This window comes from Hypanus sabinus, chromosome 7 (genome assembly GCF_030144855.1).
Source record: "Hypanus sabinus isolate sHypSab1 chromosome 7, sHypSab1.hap1, whole genome shotgun sequence".
NCBI classification, from domain to species: Eukaryota; Metazoa; Chordata; class Chondrichthyes; order Myliobatiformes; family Dasyatidae; genus Hypanus; species Hypanus sabinus.
Window position 1 is genome coordinate 154381781 of NC_082712.1, and position 21697 is coordinate 154403477.

The following is a 21697-nucleotide window of genomic DNA, read 5'->3' on the forward strand; positions in this document are numbered from 1 at the left end:
CATTAAATATAACAAACTTCACACTGCAAAATATTTAACTTGGAGCTTCTTGGATATGTTAAAATAACAGGATGATGCAGTACTTCGATAGCTATATAGTGAAAATAATTCTTGACTTGTGCGTTCATAGAGTTGAAGTGTAATACTAAGACAAAAACATCATGACTTGTCAGACATTTGGAAGCAAATTAAAATATTTCTGCCTCTTCAAGGAATTATCAGCCTGATTGCATCCCATTGCAACAAGTCATGAAATTCATTTTCAGTTATCATACCTTGTATAAGCAACATAGAGGCAATCAAGATAGCAGCCAGGTTATCAATAGTATAATTGATTTTTATTAATCTTTCAGGTAAGGAAACCTAGCAACACTTTGATTTGCCATGTGTATGTCTCTGCATTCCATAATAAATTCTCTGTAGCAACTGCTAGAGAATCTAACTGTCTGACTTCTGGTGCATGTTCTGCCATTTAGTAAAACTGGGTGATTTTGTACCTCAATTCAACTTGCCTGTATTACTCCCACATTTTTGGCAGATTTTTGAATATTAAGGGAATCATTCACTTTTAAATGTACTGAGTACAACACTTCTGAGGAGAGAATTCCTGAGATCCGTTAAGATATTCTATCCTCCAGTCCTGACTGTCAGTTTACTTAGGTGTTGATTTCCTAATTCTAGGTATATCCCAGGAATTACAGGTGCATTCTCACCAGAGCACTCTTCAGCACCAATAAGATTCAATGTACTCTTACTGAAATTCACTTGCAATAACAGTTAATGTATTATTTGCCTCGAAAACAAAGGGGAGGGAGAAGAAATGTTTGAATAAAAGATGCAATGGCACCTGGAAGGTTTGACAGCTAAAACTACTGGATACACTTCTTCTAAGTATACTACTACTTCTGAACTGTGATCGATTACAGCCTGTAATTTCCCTTTTAAGAATGGATTTTTGGACAGACTGAATGATCTGGCACATCTGTGATCTCCTCGGGCATGGATGACATTCTGTGTCAATTTCTAATGGTGGAACATGAACACGTGGTCGGATCCATTACTCTGCACCAATTAAAACATTGAGCAAGATTAAAATTGTTGAGGATGAGAGTAGAAGATGAACAGAAGCTCAGTGCCATCTACCTGTATTAGACTGGTCTCTTTCATTGCAGCCAGTGGGCAGAAGGTGCAGGAGTCTTGGGTCCCACACTGTCAGGTTTGGGAGTGGCTGTACTCTGCAGCCATCAGGTTTCTATGGAAGTGCTCGCCTCAGTGCTGAATGTGCTCCACAGTTTTGGACTCGCTTCAGAGACTACTTCATATTTCTTGTGTTTTTTTTAACTATTTGATCGGAGCGCTTCAGCACTGAACTGACTCTGCAGCTGCAGCCTGCAGCCATTGGCACAACACTGAGGACTCACTTTCGGAGATGTAGGGTGTTTGGTCTTGTGTGGCTTCTTTCTTTGAACGGGTTCTATGTTTCTTTGTTTTGTGGCTGTATGCAAGACACATCTCAGGGTTGTAAACTGAATGCATACTTTGATAATAAGTGTACAGTACTTGAACTCTGAATTTATTCATACATGGTTTTAAACAATTTCCTTAACTCACTGCCTTAATAATGAAAGAAACATCTCCACCTTCAGCAGAGCCTTTGGCTAATTTACTGTACATTTAGAGTAATCTACTTGTAACATCACAAACCTAACAAACACAGTAGTGTAGAATAAACTATACGTTCTTTGCCCATCTATGTTTTGCTAAGAATCATAATAATAAAAAGATGAAATGGTGGCATGATACTACCTTGAAGTGTTGAAGTGTTCTGTTTTTCTGTCATTGGCGTGTATCCAATGGATCAGATCAAAGTTTTGCCAGCTCTAGTTGTGAATGCTGATTAAACTGTCAAAAGCAAATTAGAGTCAGAGAAAAGTAGAGCACAGAAACAAGCCATTTGGCCCATCTAGTCTGTGCTGAACCATTTAAGAATCATCTCCATTGTTGTTGGTAGCCAGCCCAAACCTCCCTAATGTTTCACTGCACAGCCACCATTTAACTGGTTATAGTTTGTACCATTTACAAAATGCACTGAATTAAGATGCCAAGACTGGGTCAATAGCACCTGCCAGCCTCTGGTCTTGTCCACTCATGGAAACAAAGCAGCAGTTGCAATTCCTTTCAGCTGCATTCTTTCCAGTGGGTCAAGGTGGCATAGCACTACTTTTAAGACAATTTGTATGAATAACAGGTTTGTTAGCAACATGTGCATTACTAAGAATAACATTAATTTGAAAGGTATTGTTTAGTTACTTTGAACTAGTTACTTATCCAGAATTCTGAGTGCAAATCATTCATTTGCTCTTGGGAGACACATCATCTTTGTAAGCTTAAAATAAGTTTGTTTTTCTTATAACTGTAGAGAAAGTTTATGTAAATTTCTTTTAAATTAAAAGCCAAGAGTTCTTTCTAATTTGAAGGCTCATGATGCACCATCTAGTGGCCAATATTAAAATTTCCTTCCCTGAGTTTTTAAACTAGTATTTTATGTGCACTATATTGCTGAAAGGTTACTGTGTAGATAAAGGAGAATGAGGATGAAGTTATAATGAGTTTGCCATTATTGTATTAGATAACGATGAACACTTCAGGGCTCAAGTGGCCTATTCCTAATTTATTTGTGCTTTAGAATTCTTAAACTGGCTTTTCACATTGTATTTTCTTTGTTTTAGAGCATACTTCCATTCTATGTGTCAACAAAATTGAGTAAGATACGTAAATCAAGTGTGACTGTACCAAATCCAGAAACTTATGTGAAAGCTGCCTTAAATACAGTTGGCCTTCAAGTGCAGACAACTGGTTATTTACCACATGCAATAAAGGTAAGAAAGCAATTTCTCCCGCCCCCTTATTAGTTATGCAATTTGTTTTAATGCATCTTTAAAACATTTAATTTTGCTGTATTATTTTGTGTTGTAATGTATTTTGGGTATGATTAGATGGCTGCCATGTGGTTTGGGTATTGGCAGTCTTTTTGTCCAGAAAACTGGACGGGTTGCCATTTTTAACGTGTAACTACTGGTTATTTGTTGACTTTTTGAAATTGGAGATGCTCATGATTGTCATTCTCCTTTTTGTATGTTTTCCTAAACTGCAAATATAACCACACTGTTGTGAATCCCTCTGTGTCTCTCATCCTGTCATCTCAATTGACTTCTGTTAAGTTGATATTTAGTTTCTTAAAAATTTAAAATATTTGTGGCTCTGCTCCTATGCCTGAGGGAAAATACAGACCAAGGAATTATTATATCTGTTTCTGGTGTCAATTTTGATTGTTAAACTTGCACAATCTATTAAGCAAATTTGCTAAAATTATAATAAATTCAGCAAGAAAATGAATTTAACTATTTGTCATCTCTCAGCCTGAAACATTTTTTTGCATTATTGCCACAGCATCTTTTCATGTCTGCTTTCAAAGTCAGAATCACTGCTTCTGATTAACAGCTTAGGCGATCAACAGTGTACATTTATAGGAAATAATCATTAAGGCTTTCAGTCAAGAAATACTTGTCTGAAATTCTGAGTCCCATTAACCTTGACATCCTGAAAGCAAGTTCTAGGTATATAAAATGTACAATTTAAGCATTTTAACACATTTATGTTGCTATTCTGCAGACCCTTAATTTCAATGGCTGTTACACCTGATTGGCTTGATTTGTGAGGTTTGGTCTGTCCTATATCCTACATCAAATGTGCTACCTTTATAGACAATTGTTCAGTTTTAATTAGTAGTTGAATCCTCTGCCACTGAATTTCTGCTTTAGCTGATAAGACCATAAGATATAGGAGTAGAACTATAGATGTGTTTTATTTTATAGATATGTGAAAACAAAAAGATTGGTCAAGTCAAATGTAGGTCCCTTACAGTCAGAAACAGGTGAATTGATCATGGGAACAAGGACATGGCAGACCAATTGAATAACTACTTTGGTTCTGTCTTCACTAAGGAGGACATAAATAATCTTTCGGAAATAGTAGGGGACCGAGGGTCTAGTGAGATGGAGGAACGGAGGGAAATACATGTTAGTAGGGAAGTGGTGTTAGGTACATTGAAGGGATTAAAGGCAGATAAATCCCCAGGGCCTGATGGTCTGCATCCCAGAGTGCTTAAGAAAGTAGCCCAAGAAATAGTGGATGCATTAGTGATCATTTTTCAAAACTCCTTAGATTCTGGATTAGTTTCTGAGGATTGGAGGGTGGCTAATGTAACCCCACTTTTTAAAAAAGGAGGGAGAGAAAAACCATGGAATTATAGACCGGTTAATCTGACATCGGTGGTGGGGAAAATGCTAGAGTCAGTTATCTAAGATGTGATAACAGCACATTTGGAAAGAGGTGAAATCATCGGACAAAGTCAACATGGATTTGTAAAAGGAAAATCATGTCTGGCGAATCTCATAGAATTTTTTGAAGATGTAGAGTGGATAGGGGAGAGCCAGTGGATGTGGTATATTTAGATTTTCAAAAGGCTTTTGACAAGGTCCCACACAGGAGAATAGTGTGCAAACTTAAAAGCACATGGTATTACGAGTATGGTATTGATGTGGATAGAGAATTGGTTGGCAGACAGGAAGCAAAGAGTGGGAGTAAACAGGACCTTTTCAGAGAGGCAGGCAGTGACTAGTGGGGTACCGCAAGGCTCAGTGCTGGGACCCCAGTTGTTTACAATATATATTAATGATTTAGACGAGGGAATTAAATGCAGCATCTCCAAGTTTGCGGATGACATGAAGCTGGGCGGCGGTGTTAGCTGTGAGGAGGATGCTAAGAGGATGCAGGGTGACTTGGATAGGTTAGGTGAGTGGGCAAATTCATGGCAGATGCAATTTAATGTGGATAAATGTGAGGTTATCCACTTTGGTTGCAAGAACAGGAAAACAGATTATTATCTGAACAGTGGCCGATTAGGAAAAGGGGAGTTGCAACGAGACCTGGGTGTGATTGTACACCAGTCATTGCAGGTACAGCAGGCAGTGAAAAAGGCAAATGGTATGTTGGCATTCATAGCAAAAGGATTTGAGTACAGGAGCAGGGAGGTTCTACTGCAGTTGTACAAGGCCTTGGTGAGACCGCACCTAGAGTATTGTGTGCAGTTTTGGTCCCCTAATCTGAGGAAAGACATTCTTGCCATAGAGGGAGTACAAAGAAGGTTCACCAGATTGATTCCTGGGATGGCAGGACTTTCATATGAAGAAAGACTGGATCGACTAGGCTTATACTCACTAGAATTTAGAAGATTGAGGGGGAATCTTATTGAAACGTATAAAATTCTAAAGGGATTGGACAGGATAGATGCAGGAAGATTGTTTCCGATGTTGGGGAAGTCCAGAACGAGGGGTCACAGTTTAAGGATAAAGGGGAAGCCTTTTAGGACCGAGATGAGGAAAAACTTCTTCACACAGAGAGTGGTGAATCTATGGAATTCTCTGCCACAGGAAACAGTTGAGGCTGGTCCATTGGCTATATTTAAGAGGAAGTTAGATATGGCCCTTGTGGCTAAAGGGATCGGGGGTATGGTTCTGAGCAGGTACAAGGTTCTGAGTTGGATGATCAACCATGATCATACTGAATAGCGGTGCAGGCTCGAAGGGCTGAATGGCCTACTCCACCTACTTTCTGTGTTTCTAACTAGGCCATTTGGCCTATCGAGTCTACTTCACCATTTCATTGTGGCTGATCCAATTTTCCTCTGAGCCCCAATCTCCTGCCTTCTCCCCATATCCCTTCATGCCTTGACCAATCAAGAATCTATCAACCTCTGCCTCAAATATACATAAAGACTTGGCCTCCACAGCTGCCTGTGGCAAAGAATACCACAGCTTCAGCACAGTGATCCTGCACAGCACCTTTGTTCAGACATACCAGGCAGCATGCAAGGGAAAGCCTTGCATGTCAGTTAAGGTCAGTGACCTTAACGAGAATTGAAAAATGTTAAAGGTAAACAGCTTTAAATTGCGACAAATGTACACTCTAAGTTCAGAAAAGTTTGTGCAACCATTATTGCAGTAGCAGGATGTGAGTGTTGCTGACAAACCCAGCAAGGTACTGTTCATCAGTTACTACCTGTTGAATGAGTTGCCTGCTAGGCCAAATCAGTGCTATTAAGTGAACACAGTGGTGAGGGTCTGGAGCAGCTTATAGTCCTTACCAGGTAAGAATGTCAAATATCTTTCTGCAAGGACCCTAATGAAGGAGATGAGTTATACGATCATCTTTTAGTTTTGATGTTCACAGTTACTGATTCAATATTTAGTTATTACTTTAAATATCTCGGCTAGTGTGGTAGGATTGAAATATTTCCATGTATATGTAAGGGAATTATTATAATGGAATAGCCTGTGACAATAGGGATGATAATGCAAGGCAGAAGTGTGTAGTTTCCAGGATAAGATAGGTCTAGAGCAGGGATAAGAAAGGTTGGGAGCCCCTGGCCCAGAGAATGTTTAATGGGACTGGCTTATTTGTAGTAGCTGATAGAAGCCCAAAGATTGTAGTGTGCTTAATCAAAATAAAAGGTTATGTTCCTCAAACTTCTATTGAGTTCTTCATTTTATCACCATAAGAGACCAAATGGGATGGAGAATTTAAACTGAAAGTTTATTTGAAATCTCTGGATCTGTCTTATAGATCTTTCAGGAGTATTACACAAAGCCTACATGCAATTTGCTTCTTGTTTTCCCTAAGTACAGAGGAGATGGTTTGTAACTGGGCAATATTCTTATTGGAAAGATATACAAGTCACTGTTTTACCTAGAATATGTTAGAACTCCTGGACAGTGGGAAATAAAACAGTTAGTATTAGTATTGTTATATCTTGAAGGGGACAACATGATTTATGCACAGGATTTGCTGATTAGGCCACCATTTAATACCTGTTTGCCTGTCAGTAGTTCATGTTCTAAGAGCAATTAAATGTTAACCACATTAGTCTGGATTAACAAGAGTGAGCTGGAAAAGGACATGGTTTTTCTCTTTAAGTGACAGTTAACATGTATCTTAAAAAACAAGGAACTATTGGTGAGATTTGAAACCTCACTGTATACACTGAAGTTTATTTGATTTACATTTTCCCTTCTCACACTGAGCTAATTTTTAGACAAACCTGTTATTTTTATTTACATCTCTTGGGCTTTACTTCTCTGACCACGCTGTCACGTAGGATGTTTAAAATCCACATAGACTATATTTAATATGTTACACTTTTGGATGCCACAAAGAAAATCAATCATTAAGCAGACATTTTTTTCCCTGTGCTCTGGTTCACTCTCCAGTCAATGTGAATAGCCTTCATGTGCAACTGCACAGATGCAGCTCCTGCCACTTTGTTCCTTTCTTCCTCACCTAATTTCTTCAACTCAATTTGTTTGTCTCTACCTTTTACTAGTTCTCATGAAAAGTTCTGTGTAGCATGATGCTGGTTGATCTGAGTTGTGATTTGATTTAAGAATTATGGCATCCATGTTTTTATATTGCTGAACAAATCCATTTGAAGTTTTAATCTGAGAGTCAGATGCTAGAAGATTTTAAAATGGCCTGCTCTTCAAGTAGTACCACAGGATGCCTTTGTCCACTAGATGTCCCCACTATGCTCTGAACTGCTTGTGGGAAGTTTGACTTTTCTGTATATGGGGACATTTCCAAAACCATTGGCCAGTGAAGACATTGTCTAAAATGCTTGCTGTGTTCACGTTGTGTTTTTTATTAGTTCAAAGTACTCTTAAAATGTCATTTCTCTGGAGTTAAGTAACACTGGCTTGTCATCTTAGTGCTATGAAATTAGCTTTCTAAAATGAATGCAGACAAAAAAATGAAAGTTTATAAACTTCATTTCCTTTGTTTTTTGTTATCTCTCATAGTTCCTTTCATCCCAAGTCAATTTCCTGCTTTTTTGTGAAAATTGTCAATATACTAACATAGTTAGAACCAGTAGGTCAAATACTTCCTTACAAATGTAGTGGCCATTTAGCCAATCCAGTATTTGTACTCCAGCATGGTCTTTAACCTTATGGTCACTCATATTCCTCTCTACTAGGTCTATAAATTTCATATTTCAACCATCTACAAGGCTTTACAAAAAAGGATCTGCAACTTTTCCTTTATATACTTTATATATTTGATATTTTGTAACACTAAAATAATTGCAAAAGGTACTTGCCAATATGTCACTTGCCAATGCAATGTCTTTTTTATATTCTGTCCCAGAAGACAAACTTCCATGAGCAACATCGGAGTTTAAATTTAATTTCAAAATCAGGGTCTACATCAGCTATTACACATGTCAAATGTTCTGTTATAAAATTTGGATTTATTTCATGCTAAACCTTTCTTTATCAAACCTTTTTATTGTTTCAAAACAGAATAAACTAAATAATATTTTAAATTTTTCCCAGGCTTGGATTATTACATCCGTGCTTCCAATTTTTCTATCCATGAAGATGAGCTTGAAGATCAACAAGAGTATCCGTGCTCGTTCACTTAAGAAGCTGAAAGAAAAAGGGGAATGATCAGAATTTCCAAGTTGATCAAGAATTCCAAGGAAATTGTGATCTTTTTTAATGTGAAGCATGACAAAAAAAAATATTGGCTTAAAGTACAACTTGGTGAAACAGCTCTAAGGACTAAATTGGGAGATTTTAAAAAACTTATACTTTTCAAAAAATTTTCTTATGCCTTTGCATTTTCTTTGCATTTAGTTTTGTAAAGACCCAGCAGAAAAGTCTGCTGTTCAATAAAATTACACAGGTAAACTAAGTGTTATCCACAAAATTTAATTCTGCTGGCATTGTGTAGAGGAAATAATTTTCACCAAATTGCACGGCTGTTGCCAAAAACAGCACCTATTTAAAAGAAAAAAAACTTTTGACCAGTACAATCCTGGTACCAGTACCATCTGCATCAATGACAGAGGCATAGAAAGATATAATAATGATGTCTGAAGAAAATGCTCTGATGCATCTCTCTGATTTAGTGTAGAAAATTATTCAATATAAACATTATCTCTGAAATTAAGAGATTTTGGATAAATGGTTTTAGGAAACTAAGCATGATTTATCCAGATAAATTTGTTCATTTGCAATGCAATTGTTACTTTCCGAAGTGTACACATTTTAATAACTCAAAAGTACTTAAATTTTGTATAATGTTGGGACCATTCTTGTGCACTCGTGGTATACACTGGAAACATAATTCACATAATTCTTTTCCATTTATTTTAAAGTGTGTATAAAACAGGTATCATAGTCACATCTGGTATGTCCTGATTATTATCAGAATTATTATTAGCAGAATTATTATCCTGTTATCGCACAAAACATTTAAATTTTTCCTTAATTGACGCATGTGTCTGTTTACATAGTGAAACCATAAAAATATCTTAAGTAATTTAAAGATAAATACCATTGACACTTAAAGAACTTCCCTAGCATAAATGTTTTCAAATAAGACCTTAAATTATAGTTGGATAACAATATTAGGTGATAATGAGCTTGTGATAAATTTGTGTTTTGCCAGATTTTGCAACTAATAGAGGTTGGTGTCCTAAGCGTGTGCAGATTTTCTCCTGTTTGTGGTTGAATATTGCCATTGATCAAAATGTAGATTGAAAAGGATTTGAAAAATATTTATTTTACTTGGTTGCAGTTGACTTTCCTGGCAGTAACTTTTCACTGATCACATCTGGCTGCATTTCTGATACTTGCAGAATCAAAGTTAATGCTATTAGTTACATAGAAAATTATACAAGAATTTTTCATGCTCAATCTGAACGATGATTTCAGATTACTTTTCTCAATGAATGCTATTGAATAGTTCTTGGATTTGGTGCAAAAAAGCTTTTGAATTAGGTGACACTCCAGTTCTTGATTTATGTCATTTGGCTGTCCTATAAATATTTGTCTGTCCTATAAATATTTGTCTTGACCATTTCACTTAGTTTTCCAAAAGTATTTGATTACTTTATACTTAGGAGAAACTGACGTCCAGTTTTTACTCAGTGTTACCAGTTTCCACAAAGTTCCTACTCAGAATAGAATTTGAAATTTGAACTCAAATAGCAGGTATTTATATTGTATTTTTTTGCTAATTTAAATAAAAAGCTGTAGTCAAGGCATTTTTAAATCTATTTTTTAATCCATGTCTTGATTCATCCAAATTTCGAACATTGATAATTGACATACAGTATAGCAAAAATTTTGAGTTTAAATTGCGTAAAACAAATTATAGATTTCTTGTATTTTGTGTATAAATATTGGTTCACATCTTTTTTCCTGTTATTGAAGTATTAGTATCTGATTTTGTGAACATAAAGGTTGATAAATGCAAGTGCCATTGGAAAGGGGAGAGGTTCTTTGTTCACAGATGTTTTTCAAAGTTATATTCGTATATAGTTAAATCCATCACGTTGACCTGAATCACTGAGTTGAACCTACTTCTCTGTGGAATTACAACATGTCATTAATAACTTAGTTTCCATGGTTTACCAGTGACTTCTCTGAATAATTGCGCTTATCCCAAATTCTGGAAGAATTTTTATCATCATCAAATTATCATGTTGAAAGATTTCTTACCCCTGGTCTTCCCAAAAAAAATACAAATAGCAGTTCTGTAATTCTTATGTCAGCCAAGGTGTGAGCATATGAATAATAATGAAACATTTATGGAGTTCTTCATCCATGTCTGTAAATGTCTTCAAATTCTGAATGTGATTTCCATTTAATATCTAATACACAACAGAAACTTCTGAGTTTTGTAATCTAGTGACTAAAATACTCAAAAATCTGGTTTACATTATGGCATTTATTTTTTGCAAACTGGCTTTCAACCTAATACATTGCTGGATATGTGGTTCTGAAATATAAAACTATGTTGCTACTAATTGCAAGCATGAACAAAATTATTGGTTTATATACAACTGTTAACCTGGTTTTAGATTTGCTCAAAGTAATCCTGAAATGGAACACATGTATTTATGTGGGCCATTATGATATTCTTCCTAATCTGTGTAAAATAAATTCTGGTGGTGTTAAGTTCTGGATGTTTCTAAACATGCAATACCGATGCAATGGTGCTGAACTGATTAAATATAAGTTTGTGTTCAATTTGGGTTGTATTGCAGATTTGGTGAGCTGAATAAATGCAGGGTTGTCTTTATGTCCAAAGTGTGCAAAATAGATGAGATAAATTTTGTCAATTCAGCTATAACTAACATTGCAGAACTTGTTTGTTTTCATCAATGAGAACTGTTTCAGGTTAATCTGTGCAAATAACACAATAAAGCATCTTATTTGTGAAACACTATTTTTATGTTTCTGTGAATCATTTAATAGGAAATAAAACTGGTATTCCTTAACTTAGGAAAGCTGGACTAATTTTCCTTAAGGTATCCTTTGGGATATGTCCTCAATTTACCCCTGCTATAATTAAAAGCATGCTGTTATGTAGTCCATAAGCTTTTTAATTGGATAAGCACAAGGCCTTTAACGTGTTTCTGTTGTGTATTGTTGGTGTAAGTTTATTCACTTTTACAATGGCCACTGTAGAATTGATGAGTTCAGCAATGTCATTGAAGATCATGTCTGGTTGTGCAGCATTGAAACAAACAGATTCAATTGTGGTCCTGACTGCAATTGTAGCATCATGGCATAATTGAAATTATACTGACTACTCCACAACAACAAATACATTGGAGGCAGATGCCTTGTTATTACGTGCCAGTTGAACCATTTTTCTGAAGCTGGTTGTTTGTGCGCAAATGCAAGATCTGCCAGCTATATTCATATATTCAAGATAATATGCTTGCATTGTCTCTTTGCAGTGACAGTGTTTTCTAAACCCTGCTCTTGGAGTACAAGTTTCTGATTAAATTTGTTGATACTAAATTAAAAATTGACTTCTGCAGCTGAGCAAAGCACTCCTATATCACAGCTGCGTTTGACTGCAAACATCTAAGCTTGCAAAGGGACACCAATTTTAGTCATGTGGTCTTCCTAAATGTAGTTTTTAAAGACTTTGGAGTTGAAACATCTATGAATTCTACCTCACAAGTTTGCTGTTTTTTCACTTTATTTTTACATTGTATATAGTAATTATGTACTGCTTCAAAACAACAAATTTCACAACATCTGTCGGTAATGCTAAACCTGATTCTACTTCTGCCAGATCAAATCCCACTCTTAGGTTTGAAAATGCAACAGCTTTTGTTTTCTCATGTCGTAGACAAACTCAAATGCCCCAGTTTGCATTTCAATCCCTCATTTATCAGGTGACTTTAAAATATTTGAACTCTACATTGGCACTTGAGAAACTTTTGCCTCCAGCTGCCTTGAATTTTCTGCATTTTCACCTAACAGGCAACTTCCTCTCCACCCACACTGTCAAGATTCCTCAATGTGTTTTACGTTTCACTTGATGGATATCATGACAGTGCATTGTTATAAGTCTTGATCAGTATCTGAAATGATACCGTATATTCTTTGATTCAAGAACGAGGAGACCCACTGCACATCAACACATTTTATTCTATCATCATTATAAAAAAAGGCAAAGAACTCATTTTTAAAATGTTATTCCTTCTGCCCTTTTATTTTGCCCATTCACACATCTACTCTATAACTTCCCCCTTCCCCCTCCCCTGCCCTTCTGCATCTTCCTTACAAATCATATTGCAGCCCACCAAAGTATAATCAATTTTGTATGTTATTACACGTGATCCCCCAACCAAGTAATTTCTATGAATTAAGAACAACTGGACCTCAAAAATAATCACCACAGCTACTGAATCCAAAAATGCCTTTTTTATTCTAACAATTAATCAGTCCTCAATTTATGACAGTACCTTACAGACTGGTCTTTATTTAATAATCTTGTGTATCATCTTATTAGAAGCCTTATGAAAGGTCAATACAGTGGATCAACTGAGTCACAGTAATGCCAATTGCAATCTCAAAACATTCAAGTTTATTAGACACCATTTCTCTTTCACTAAATCCATTGTTACTTACTGTTATTTTTTAAGTCACTTTGTTTATTCCTTACCAATGGAGTCATACAGAATGGAAACAAGCCAACTCGTTAATGCTGACCAACATGTCTACCTAAGCTTGTTTCATATGCCTCATTTCTCTAAACTCTCAATCAATGACATTGATCCATCTATCGATTGATTATAGCCTTACTAATTTTCGGCTAGCTAGTCTCTTAGGTAGACCTTAGGAGCTTGTTTTCTTGAGGTTGTCATGGATGGGGTTAGTAATGAGGACAAGCTCCCACTACCTATTAAATGCTCCCAATGGCATGCATCTCAAATAGCCTCTGACAACCAGTTCCAGCTTCTGGCCTTCATGTATGGCTTAGCTGCTAAGATCATCAGAACTGTTTCTGCTGACAGAAGAAGAGGCAAAGACAGGTTACTGGCACCTTAAAATCAGTTGCCTTGTGTTGCCTTGTTCACCTAGGAGAAGGAAAACTCTGATCTCAAACCTCCATGCCTTGCAGCTGTACCCACTCATGGGGAAGGCTTCGGGAGTAAACCCAGAGGGAAAAATCTAGAGCTGGAGTCCCTAAATGCATTCAAAAATTGAGTTCAATGCTGACTGGCAACTCCTGCAATGCTTCTGGTACCAAACTGTATTGATCAGATGTGTGGAGAGGGAGTGCTTGCTACATGGGCAGCAGCTTGCTCTCCATATTGTACTGTTTGTGTATCTCGACAACTAGGATGTGAATATCCATGGTCAAATCTGACAGATCTCAGAAGTCTCTTAGATACCTGTTTTCCTTCTATTTTTTCCAAATAATAGGTATATATTTACTGCTTCCAATCTGTGGGAACTCAAAAGAGAATTTATTAACAAGGTATGAATATGTTACCATATACCAACTTGAGATTTAATTTTCCTGTAGATATTCACAGTAGAACAAAGAACTACAATAGAAACAATGAAAAACTACACCCAAAGACTGGCGAGCAACCAATGTGTAAAAGAAGACAAACTGTGCAAATATATGGGAAAAAAATAAGAAAAGTTAATAGTACTGAGAACAGGAGTTGTAGAGAGTCCGTGAAAGTGGATGAGTCCATAGATTCTCTTTGAGAATCCATGAAATTCTGAAGGGTGGCAAAGCAATATACCACCATCTCCAATGCATCTCTTGAAACCTTTGGAATCAAAGTGGATATCTTTTTCATTAATTCTACCAGCTTTTTTTATATAGTAATGAGCTGAAGTGGGCTGCATTTTTAATTTACCTTTGGTGATCAAACCTTTCTTTGTACATATGTAAAACTAAAATTCTTTAATTGCACAACATTTGAGATTACAAAACTGAAACTACTACAACATCGACTCAGGCCTAGGGGGCCAGTGTTGGGCACGATGACGGACTTTCCACTTCTCCTCCTCCCTCATCCATGTGTTCAGTTCATCTACATTAGCTGCACCACTATCTTCTAGGAGTGTGTTGACCGTAGTCTTGGGAGGGCGCCCAGGGTTCATCCTCCCATGCTTGAGCTCCCATGTGATGACTAGGCTGGCAGGTAGCTCAGGGTGGCGTAGACAATGCCCCGCTAGTTGCAGTCTTCTAGCCTTGATTTTAGTAGTGAGCACTGGTAGGTCGTCAAAAAGCTCTACATTCGTCAGGTGCTGTTGCCAACTCACGTCAAGAGCCATCCGGAGCATTCATGTATAGCAACCATCTAGTGACTCTCGCATGGTCTTGGTGAGTGTACACGTCTTGCATCTGTACGTGAGAATAGACTCTGCTGTGAAGATCCTCTTTTTGAGCCCTGGTTAGGTTTGACCTCCAAATTTCCCTCGTGTCATTCATTCCTCCATGCCAGCGCCTTCCATATCTTTATGTCCTTCTCTGAACTCATCATTCTTGACCCGAGGTACAAGACTTTCTTATTGGTATCATTCTTTATGGTCTTGAGAGTACCTTTATTGCAGTTAAACACCATATACTCTGTCTTTTTAGGTGAAGTCCAACTTTATTGCACTCAATTTCCACTTTTGTCAGTAGCTGCTGTGCTTCCTCCATCTGGTCAGAGAGCAGGACTATGTCATCTGCAAAATCAAGATCTGTGAGCGTAACTGGTCTGACCCTTTTGGTTCATCCTGGTTTTATGGTAAAACTAAGCTTGTCATGATCTTTGGTAGCTTGACATAGAGTGTAATCAAGGACAATTATAAGGATGTAGCGTGCCAGAGTGTCTCCTTGCAGAACACCAGCTAGGAGCTTGAACACTGCTGTTTTTCCATCTGGTGATACAACTTTCACCATGGTCTCGGTATAACTGGACTCTATTACTCTCAGTAGATGGTCTGGCACTCCGTAAGCTTTCAGGATCTTCAGCGTTTTACCTCGGTGAATGGAGTTAAAAGCTTTGCGAAAATTGATGAAAGTAAGCATGGCTGGTAAGTTGTTCTTCTTGACTTCCTCGATGATTCTACAGAGAGCAAGTATTTGCATTCCTGTTGTGCGCTTCTGCCGAAAACCATTCTGATTGAGTCCTAGCTTAGAGTCAATGGCAGTGCGAATCCTGTTCAAGATCATCCGATTGTATAGCTTTGCTAAGGTGCAGGTCCAGCTGATACCGTGGTAGTTATGTCTTCTTGAGGAATCCAGACTTAGGGACAGGGATAATGTTTGAGAATGACCACTGTTCTGGTTTGTCGCCTTTCATCAGTGCCGTATTACATATGTCCAGCAAGATGTCGTCCAGGTCGCAGTTCTTCAGGACATCTGGTGGTATCCCATCTGGTCCAGCGCTCCTGCCCTGTTTGAGTGCATATTTGGCCTTCTTCAGTTCCTCAATGTTGAATGGGCCGTCATCAATGTCGACGCGTTAGTATCGTGGGTATGTCCTCTTCTTCTTCCGTGATCGTTGGAGGGCTTCCCTGAAGGTTCTTGAAGTGGGTAAACCATGTCTGGACACGGTCCTCTGCTGTTTTACTACTTACTTGACCTGATGGGGACTTCTTCTGTCAACTGATCTCATTGACTAGGCACCATGCTTCTCCATGCTGCTTGTCATTAGCAGCCTCTACCCCTCTAATCCTGTCAGCTAGTTCCTCTTCCTTCAGCTGGTTGTAGGTGGCAAAGAAATTCTTCTTTGCTGTCTCGAACTTGTCTCCTAGCTCTTCTGTTTCGCTCCTAAGTTCAGCATGACAAGCATTGACCACACTTCTTGCTGCGATGACGTCAGAATGTTTTGAGATACGGCTTTCTTTGATTCAGTTCACAGTAGGCAGACTCTTTGTTGCATCTGTGTGTGCATCTATGAGCTGTTGATGGCAGTCTTTTCCTCCTCCCTCTGCAGTGGGCCAAAGTGATTTCTCACTTTCACAGTGCACTGGGCTTGAAGAATAGGTTGTGAAGAGAATGCCTTCCATGCCTTCCAGTCTATCTTCTCCTTGGGACCTGTGGCTTTGGGTTGCCACAGGCTCAGTCTCACTTGCATTGACACTGCTCTGTGGTCAGAACTGACCGAGTTGAAGGTGCTGTAGGCTTCTGTGTTGATCACACAATTACGCCATTTTGTTCTTACGAGGATGTAGTCGAGATGTTTCCTGTTGAGGAAGACACTGTTTTAGTATGTCCACCGTTTACCAGCTCGCTTCTTGAATTGTCTGTTGTGGCAATGAGACTGTGCTCCTGGATGAAATCAACTAGGTATTGTCCATTTCTATTGGTAAAGTCGTGGTATGAGTATGGAACATCTTCCAGTCCAACCTGGGCATTAAAATCGCTGAGCACAGCCAGGAAGTTATATGCTGGTGTTGAAGTGACAGCCTCGTGAAGTTTACTGTAGAAGATCTCCACTTCCTTCTCCTCGCTGCAATTGTGCAGGGAGTAACAGATGACAGAGGTCGCTGGGTTTCCGTCGAATTCCGCAGTAAGGATTCTGTCACTGACTGAGAATACACCCCTCAGTGCTTTCTTTGCCTTGCGGTTCAACATCAGCCCAACTGCGCCTTGTGCTGACGTTGTCGCCAGCTCTCTCCATGTGGACAAGGTGATGAGGTGCATCCCCTCTACCTCTGTGAACCTTAACTCTTCGAATGGGTCTACATGACAGTGTTCTTGGATCCCCAGGATGGAAATCTTGGACCTGCTTACCTGTGATGCCAACTCTGTACATCAAGGCAAGAGGCGGATGGTGTTTGCATTGAAGGTTGAGATGATTGTTTTTACCTAACAGCGCAAAAGAGGTGTAGTTCACTCGTCCCCCTTGTCGGACTCAACCTTCCCCGTGGGGTTTGAGGTTGCATCTTCATACTACCTGACTAGGCCAGGGTCTGGGCGCTCCGCAGAGTTCCTGAGCACTCCAAGCTCTGGAAGTATAGGGTTTGCTGTGTTGTCTGTCATCAAAACTGAAAAGTTGACCACATATAGATTCAATAGCAGAATGAAAACCACAGAAACTGCTTCAACCATTGAGAAAATGATTTAATATTTAGGTCTATTCAAAGGAGCAGAATCTGGATAAACAATCCCACTGTGTGGAAGTAGGGAACAGAGTGATTTTGAACACCAGACCAAATTTGAGTATTTCAATCTCCTCAAGACAATTTTACATGTACTAAATTAATGTTATACTAAAGGCTGAGGTTTCTTGTAATTCCAATGCAGAAGTTATTAAATAATCATAACATTTTTTTAAAAAAATTACTAGCTTCTTCCCAAGTACTAATCATTTGAAGATAAAGCAAATAAAAAGAAATACTGACCCCGATTTTGTTATGTTTTACCTCAAATGCTGGTACTTTCAGCAGTATCCATGACTGGCTGTGCCAAATTGGTTAGCCAAGCTCTGCTGTTGCACACCATGTGGTGTGGCTCTGACGAGAAGTACATTGCATATTAACAGCAGTGTTCACATAATGTTTTTATAAGTTTCTTTTTCCAGGTGATTTCATTTAAGAGTTTTCAAATGTTGAATGTTCGGAAGTTTGCAAACATTTGACAGATTGCTTGGAATAGGGCCCAGCAGCAAAGTGCATGGAAGAAAATATTGGATGTCAGGTATTCACCACAAGACCAGGCAGCATCTGGAGAATGAATGTGTTGTAATGTAAAAATGTTTAATTTTCCAAGCACATTTGAAACCCACTGGAAAAATGGAAAATTATCGATATGGAAGATGTAAGTTTTTTTTTAAATGACTGGAAGACTAGAAAGGTACTGGAATTACTCAGCAGGTCAGGCAACATCTGTGAGATTGCTTTCTCCAGCTGTCCTTGTACAAGTCACTAAAAGGTATAGCAGAGCACGTATGTTTGTCTTTATTACAAGAAGGTTGATTACAGAAGTAATGATATCACAATGCAATTAACTAAGACTTTGATGAGATTGCACTTGACTGATTTCATGGTTGTTAGCTTAACCAGACCAGAGGTAATTAGGCCCTATTCTTTGGAGTTCAGAAATTTAGAAGAGATGTTACTGTAACCTGAACATTCATATCAAACTGGTAAAAAGTTTCTCTGGCTGAAAAGTTTAGAATAAAGGAGTTGCTCTTAGGATTGAGATGAGATGAAATTTATTCATCCATAGCATGGTGAGTTTTGGGGTTTCTTTACCACAAGAAGCTATATAGGCTTAGTTAATCAGTTCAAGATACTTTAATAGATTCCTGGATATTCAGGGAATAATCTTGATGAATTGCAGAGTAGACTCAAAGAGCCTACTCACATTCTTAAATTTTTTGTATCCTCTTCCCTAACTTAACCTTTCTATCTCTCATGTTACCATTTCAGAAAATCAGTCCTGGGCCAAGCAAGTAACTACAAAGTACAAAGAAAGTATGGCACCGTTATTTCCTCAGAAGTTTTGTTAAGATTTGGCATGACATCTAAAATTTTGACGAACTTCTGTAGATGTGTGAGATGGAAATTATATTGCATCACAGCCTGGTATGGAAACACCAATGCCCTTGAACAGAAAATCTGACAAGTAATAGTGGATATGGCCCAGTCCATCATGGGTAAAGCCCTCCCCACCATTGAGCACATCTACACTGAATGCTATCCCAAGAAAGCAGTATTCATCTTCAAGAATTCCCACCACCCGGGCCATGCTCTCTTCTCATTGCTATCGGGAAGAAGGTACAGGAGCCTGAGGACCCTCACCACCAGATTCAGGATCAGTTATTACCCCTCAACCATCAGGCTCTTGAACTACTGGGGATAACTTCACTTGCCCCCATCACTGACTATTACCATAACCTACGGACTCACTTTCAAGGACTCCTCATTACATGTTCTCAACATTCAATGTGTACTTTTCATTTGTATTTGCAGTCTGTTGTCTTTTGCAGGTTGTTTGTTTGTCTTGTTGGGTGCAGTCTTTCATTGATTCTTTTATGTCTGTTAAATTTACTGAGTATGCCCGCAAGAAAACAAATCTCAGGGTTGCATATAGTGACATATATGTACTTCGATAATAAATTTACTTTGAGCTCTCAACTCTCCCTTTGCCTGTCCCTCACTTCCTTTTTTTCTTCTTTCTTCCCCAAACTGTATTCTCTTGTCCCCTTCTATATATCCATTCTTCCCTTCTCCTTGCTCTTCCATTTTTATCTCACTCTCACACTATTGTATCTGCACAACTACATATCTACTAAATAAAGACACACAGAGAGAGCAACAAGTCAATGCACATGCGTAAGTTATCAGTGCTAAGGGGAGTCTTTGCCCTAAAAGAACTAGATCTGTACCTTACACTTCCTTTCCCTTTAGATTTATGTAACATAAAACATCCAATTTCCCTTTAACAGACTTTGTTCAAGTAAACAGGCTTTCACAATAGCAGTGTTTGTTTGATTTTTTTTAAATAACAGTTCATATCTAACTTTTGGGCAGATGGGGTTTATCAGCTGTGGTTGGCAGCTCATCTAGGAGAAGAAAGATGCTAATCTCACTGCCTTGTGGCTGTATCCACTCATGGGGAGGGCGTTGGGATTAAACCCTGAAGGAAAAACCAGGATCTGGGGTCCAAGAGTTCAATGGTGACTGGCAACTCCTGCAATGCAGCTGGTACCAAACTGTGTCGGCCTCTGCCGTTCCTTTGGGTTCATCAGATACGTGGAGAGGGGGACCTTGCTACATGGGCAACAGCCTGTTCTCCATATTATACTGTCCAGGCTTGCTTATGTAGAAATCTAGGATGCAATATCCACGGTCATCTCTGACCAAGAGAGGCCTCAGGGCTCAGAGATAACTAGCTTCACTATACTAAAGATTCAGACTTCCATGTGGCGCTCTGTTTCTTCCAGGATAGTGTCTCTGGACCTGTGGAGTGGCATCAGGTTTGGCAGCTGTCATGTCAAAGGCAACTTTCTTTATTGCAGATGTCACGTTGTTGTCAGTGACATAATCATAACTGAGCGGTCTTGTTGGGTGCAGACGAACCAGGTGTGTTCTTCAGCAGAACATCCATGTCTCAATGTGAACTCTGGAAACGGGATCACCATGAGCTGGACGTCCTTGCGTGGTGATGTCATAGACTTTTGACAAATGTTGGGTCATTCCTTGTTTCCCTTCATATTTCAGAATTTGTTATTGGCAGCTGATCCACCAATGCTGTTGGGAACACCTCTGCTGGGTCACAGAATGAAGACTTCTCTTCTTCAGTTGTTGACAGCGGAAGATGTGACAAGCCGTTAGCGTTGATGTGTTGTTTGGTGCTCTTGAACTCTATGTCATAAGAGTGGGCTCCTAGGAAAACTGCTCAACATTGCAACTGGGTAGCAGACATCACTGAGGTTCCCCTCCTGAGATTGAAAATGGGCACAGAAAGCTGGTGGTCTGTCACTAGAGTAAACCTTTGTCCATGCAGGTAGTGGTGGAACTTCTTTACTCTCCATACTAGACTAAGCGCCTCTCGTTCAATCTGTGTGTAGTTGCATTCTGCGCTTGTCAGTGATCTTACAGCAAATGCAATCAGATGTTCAGATCCATCTTGCATATTGTGTTACAAAATGGCTGCAATGCTATAAAGAGCCACATCACATGCCCATCTGATGCAGAGATGGGTCAAAATGGGTTAACAGTTCATCTGATGCTATTAGTCTCTTTGTTTCCTTGAATGCTTTTTCACACCTTTCTGACCATTCCCACTTTGCTCCTGTCTGCAAACAGTGTATTCAATGGGTGCAGCACCATACCAAGATTTGGGAGAAACACGTGGTAGCAGTTTGCAAGGTCCAAGTATGACCTGAGCTGTGACAGATTTTCTGGTTTGGGTGCCTGTAACATGGCTTCAGTCTTCTCTTGTGACTTACAGTGGTGCTGGGAAGTTTGTGAACCCTGTAGAATTTTCTCTGTTTCTCCATAAACATGACCTAAAATGTGATCAGATCTTCACGCAAGTCCTATGACTACATAAAGAGAACCTTTATAAATAAATAAATAACACAAAATCATTGTACTTGTTCATTTTTTGTTGAGAGAAGTGATCCAACATTACATGTATTTGTTGGAAAAAGTATGTAAACCTTTGCTTTCAGTAACTGGTGTGACCCCCCCTTGTATGGCAATAACTTCAACCAGATGTTCCAGCAACTGTTGATCCGACCTGCACATCGGCTTGGTGGAATTTTAGGCCATTCCTCCCTACAAAGCTGCTTCAACTCTGGGAT

The 21697-nt window shown here is 38.7% G+C and overlaps 1 protein-coding gene and 1 pseudogene across 1 annotated transcript in view; one reads left to right on the plus strand and one right to left on the minus strand.

Moving 5' to 3' along the window:
- hsd17b12a (hydroxysteroid (17-beta) dehydrogenase 12a) overlaps nt 1-9948 on the plus strand; it is a 162239-nt gene extending 152291 nt beyond the window's left edge. Inside the window, exons 10-11 of the mRNA XM_059975973.1 lie at nt 2730-2879; nt 8448-9948. Of these exons, the coding sequence (XP_059831956.1) occupies nt 2730-2879; nt 8448-8561 (264 nt within the window). The 3' untranslated portion in view covers nt 8562-9948. The remainder of the gene's footprint in view (nt 1-2729; nt 2880-8447) is intronic.
- Nucleotides 9949-16241: 6293 nt separating this feature from the next.
- Nucleotides 16242-21314, minus strand: LOC132397560 (craniofacial development protein 2-like; annotated as a pseudogene).
- Nucleotides 21315-21697: the final 383 nt, after the last annotated feature.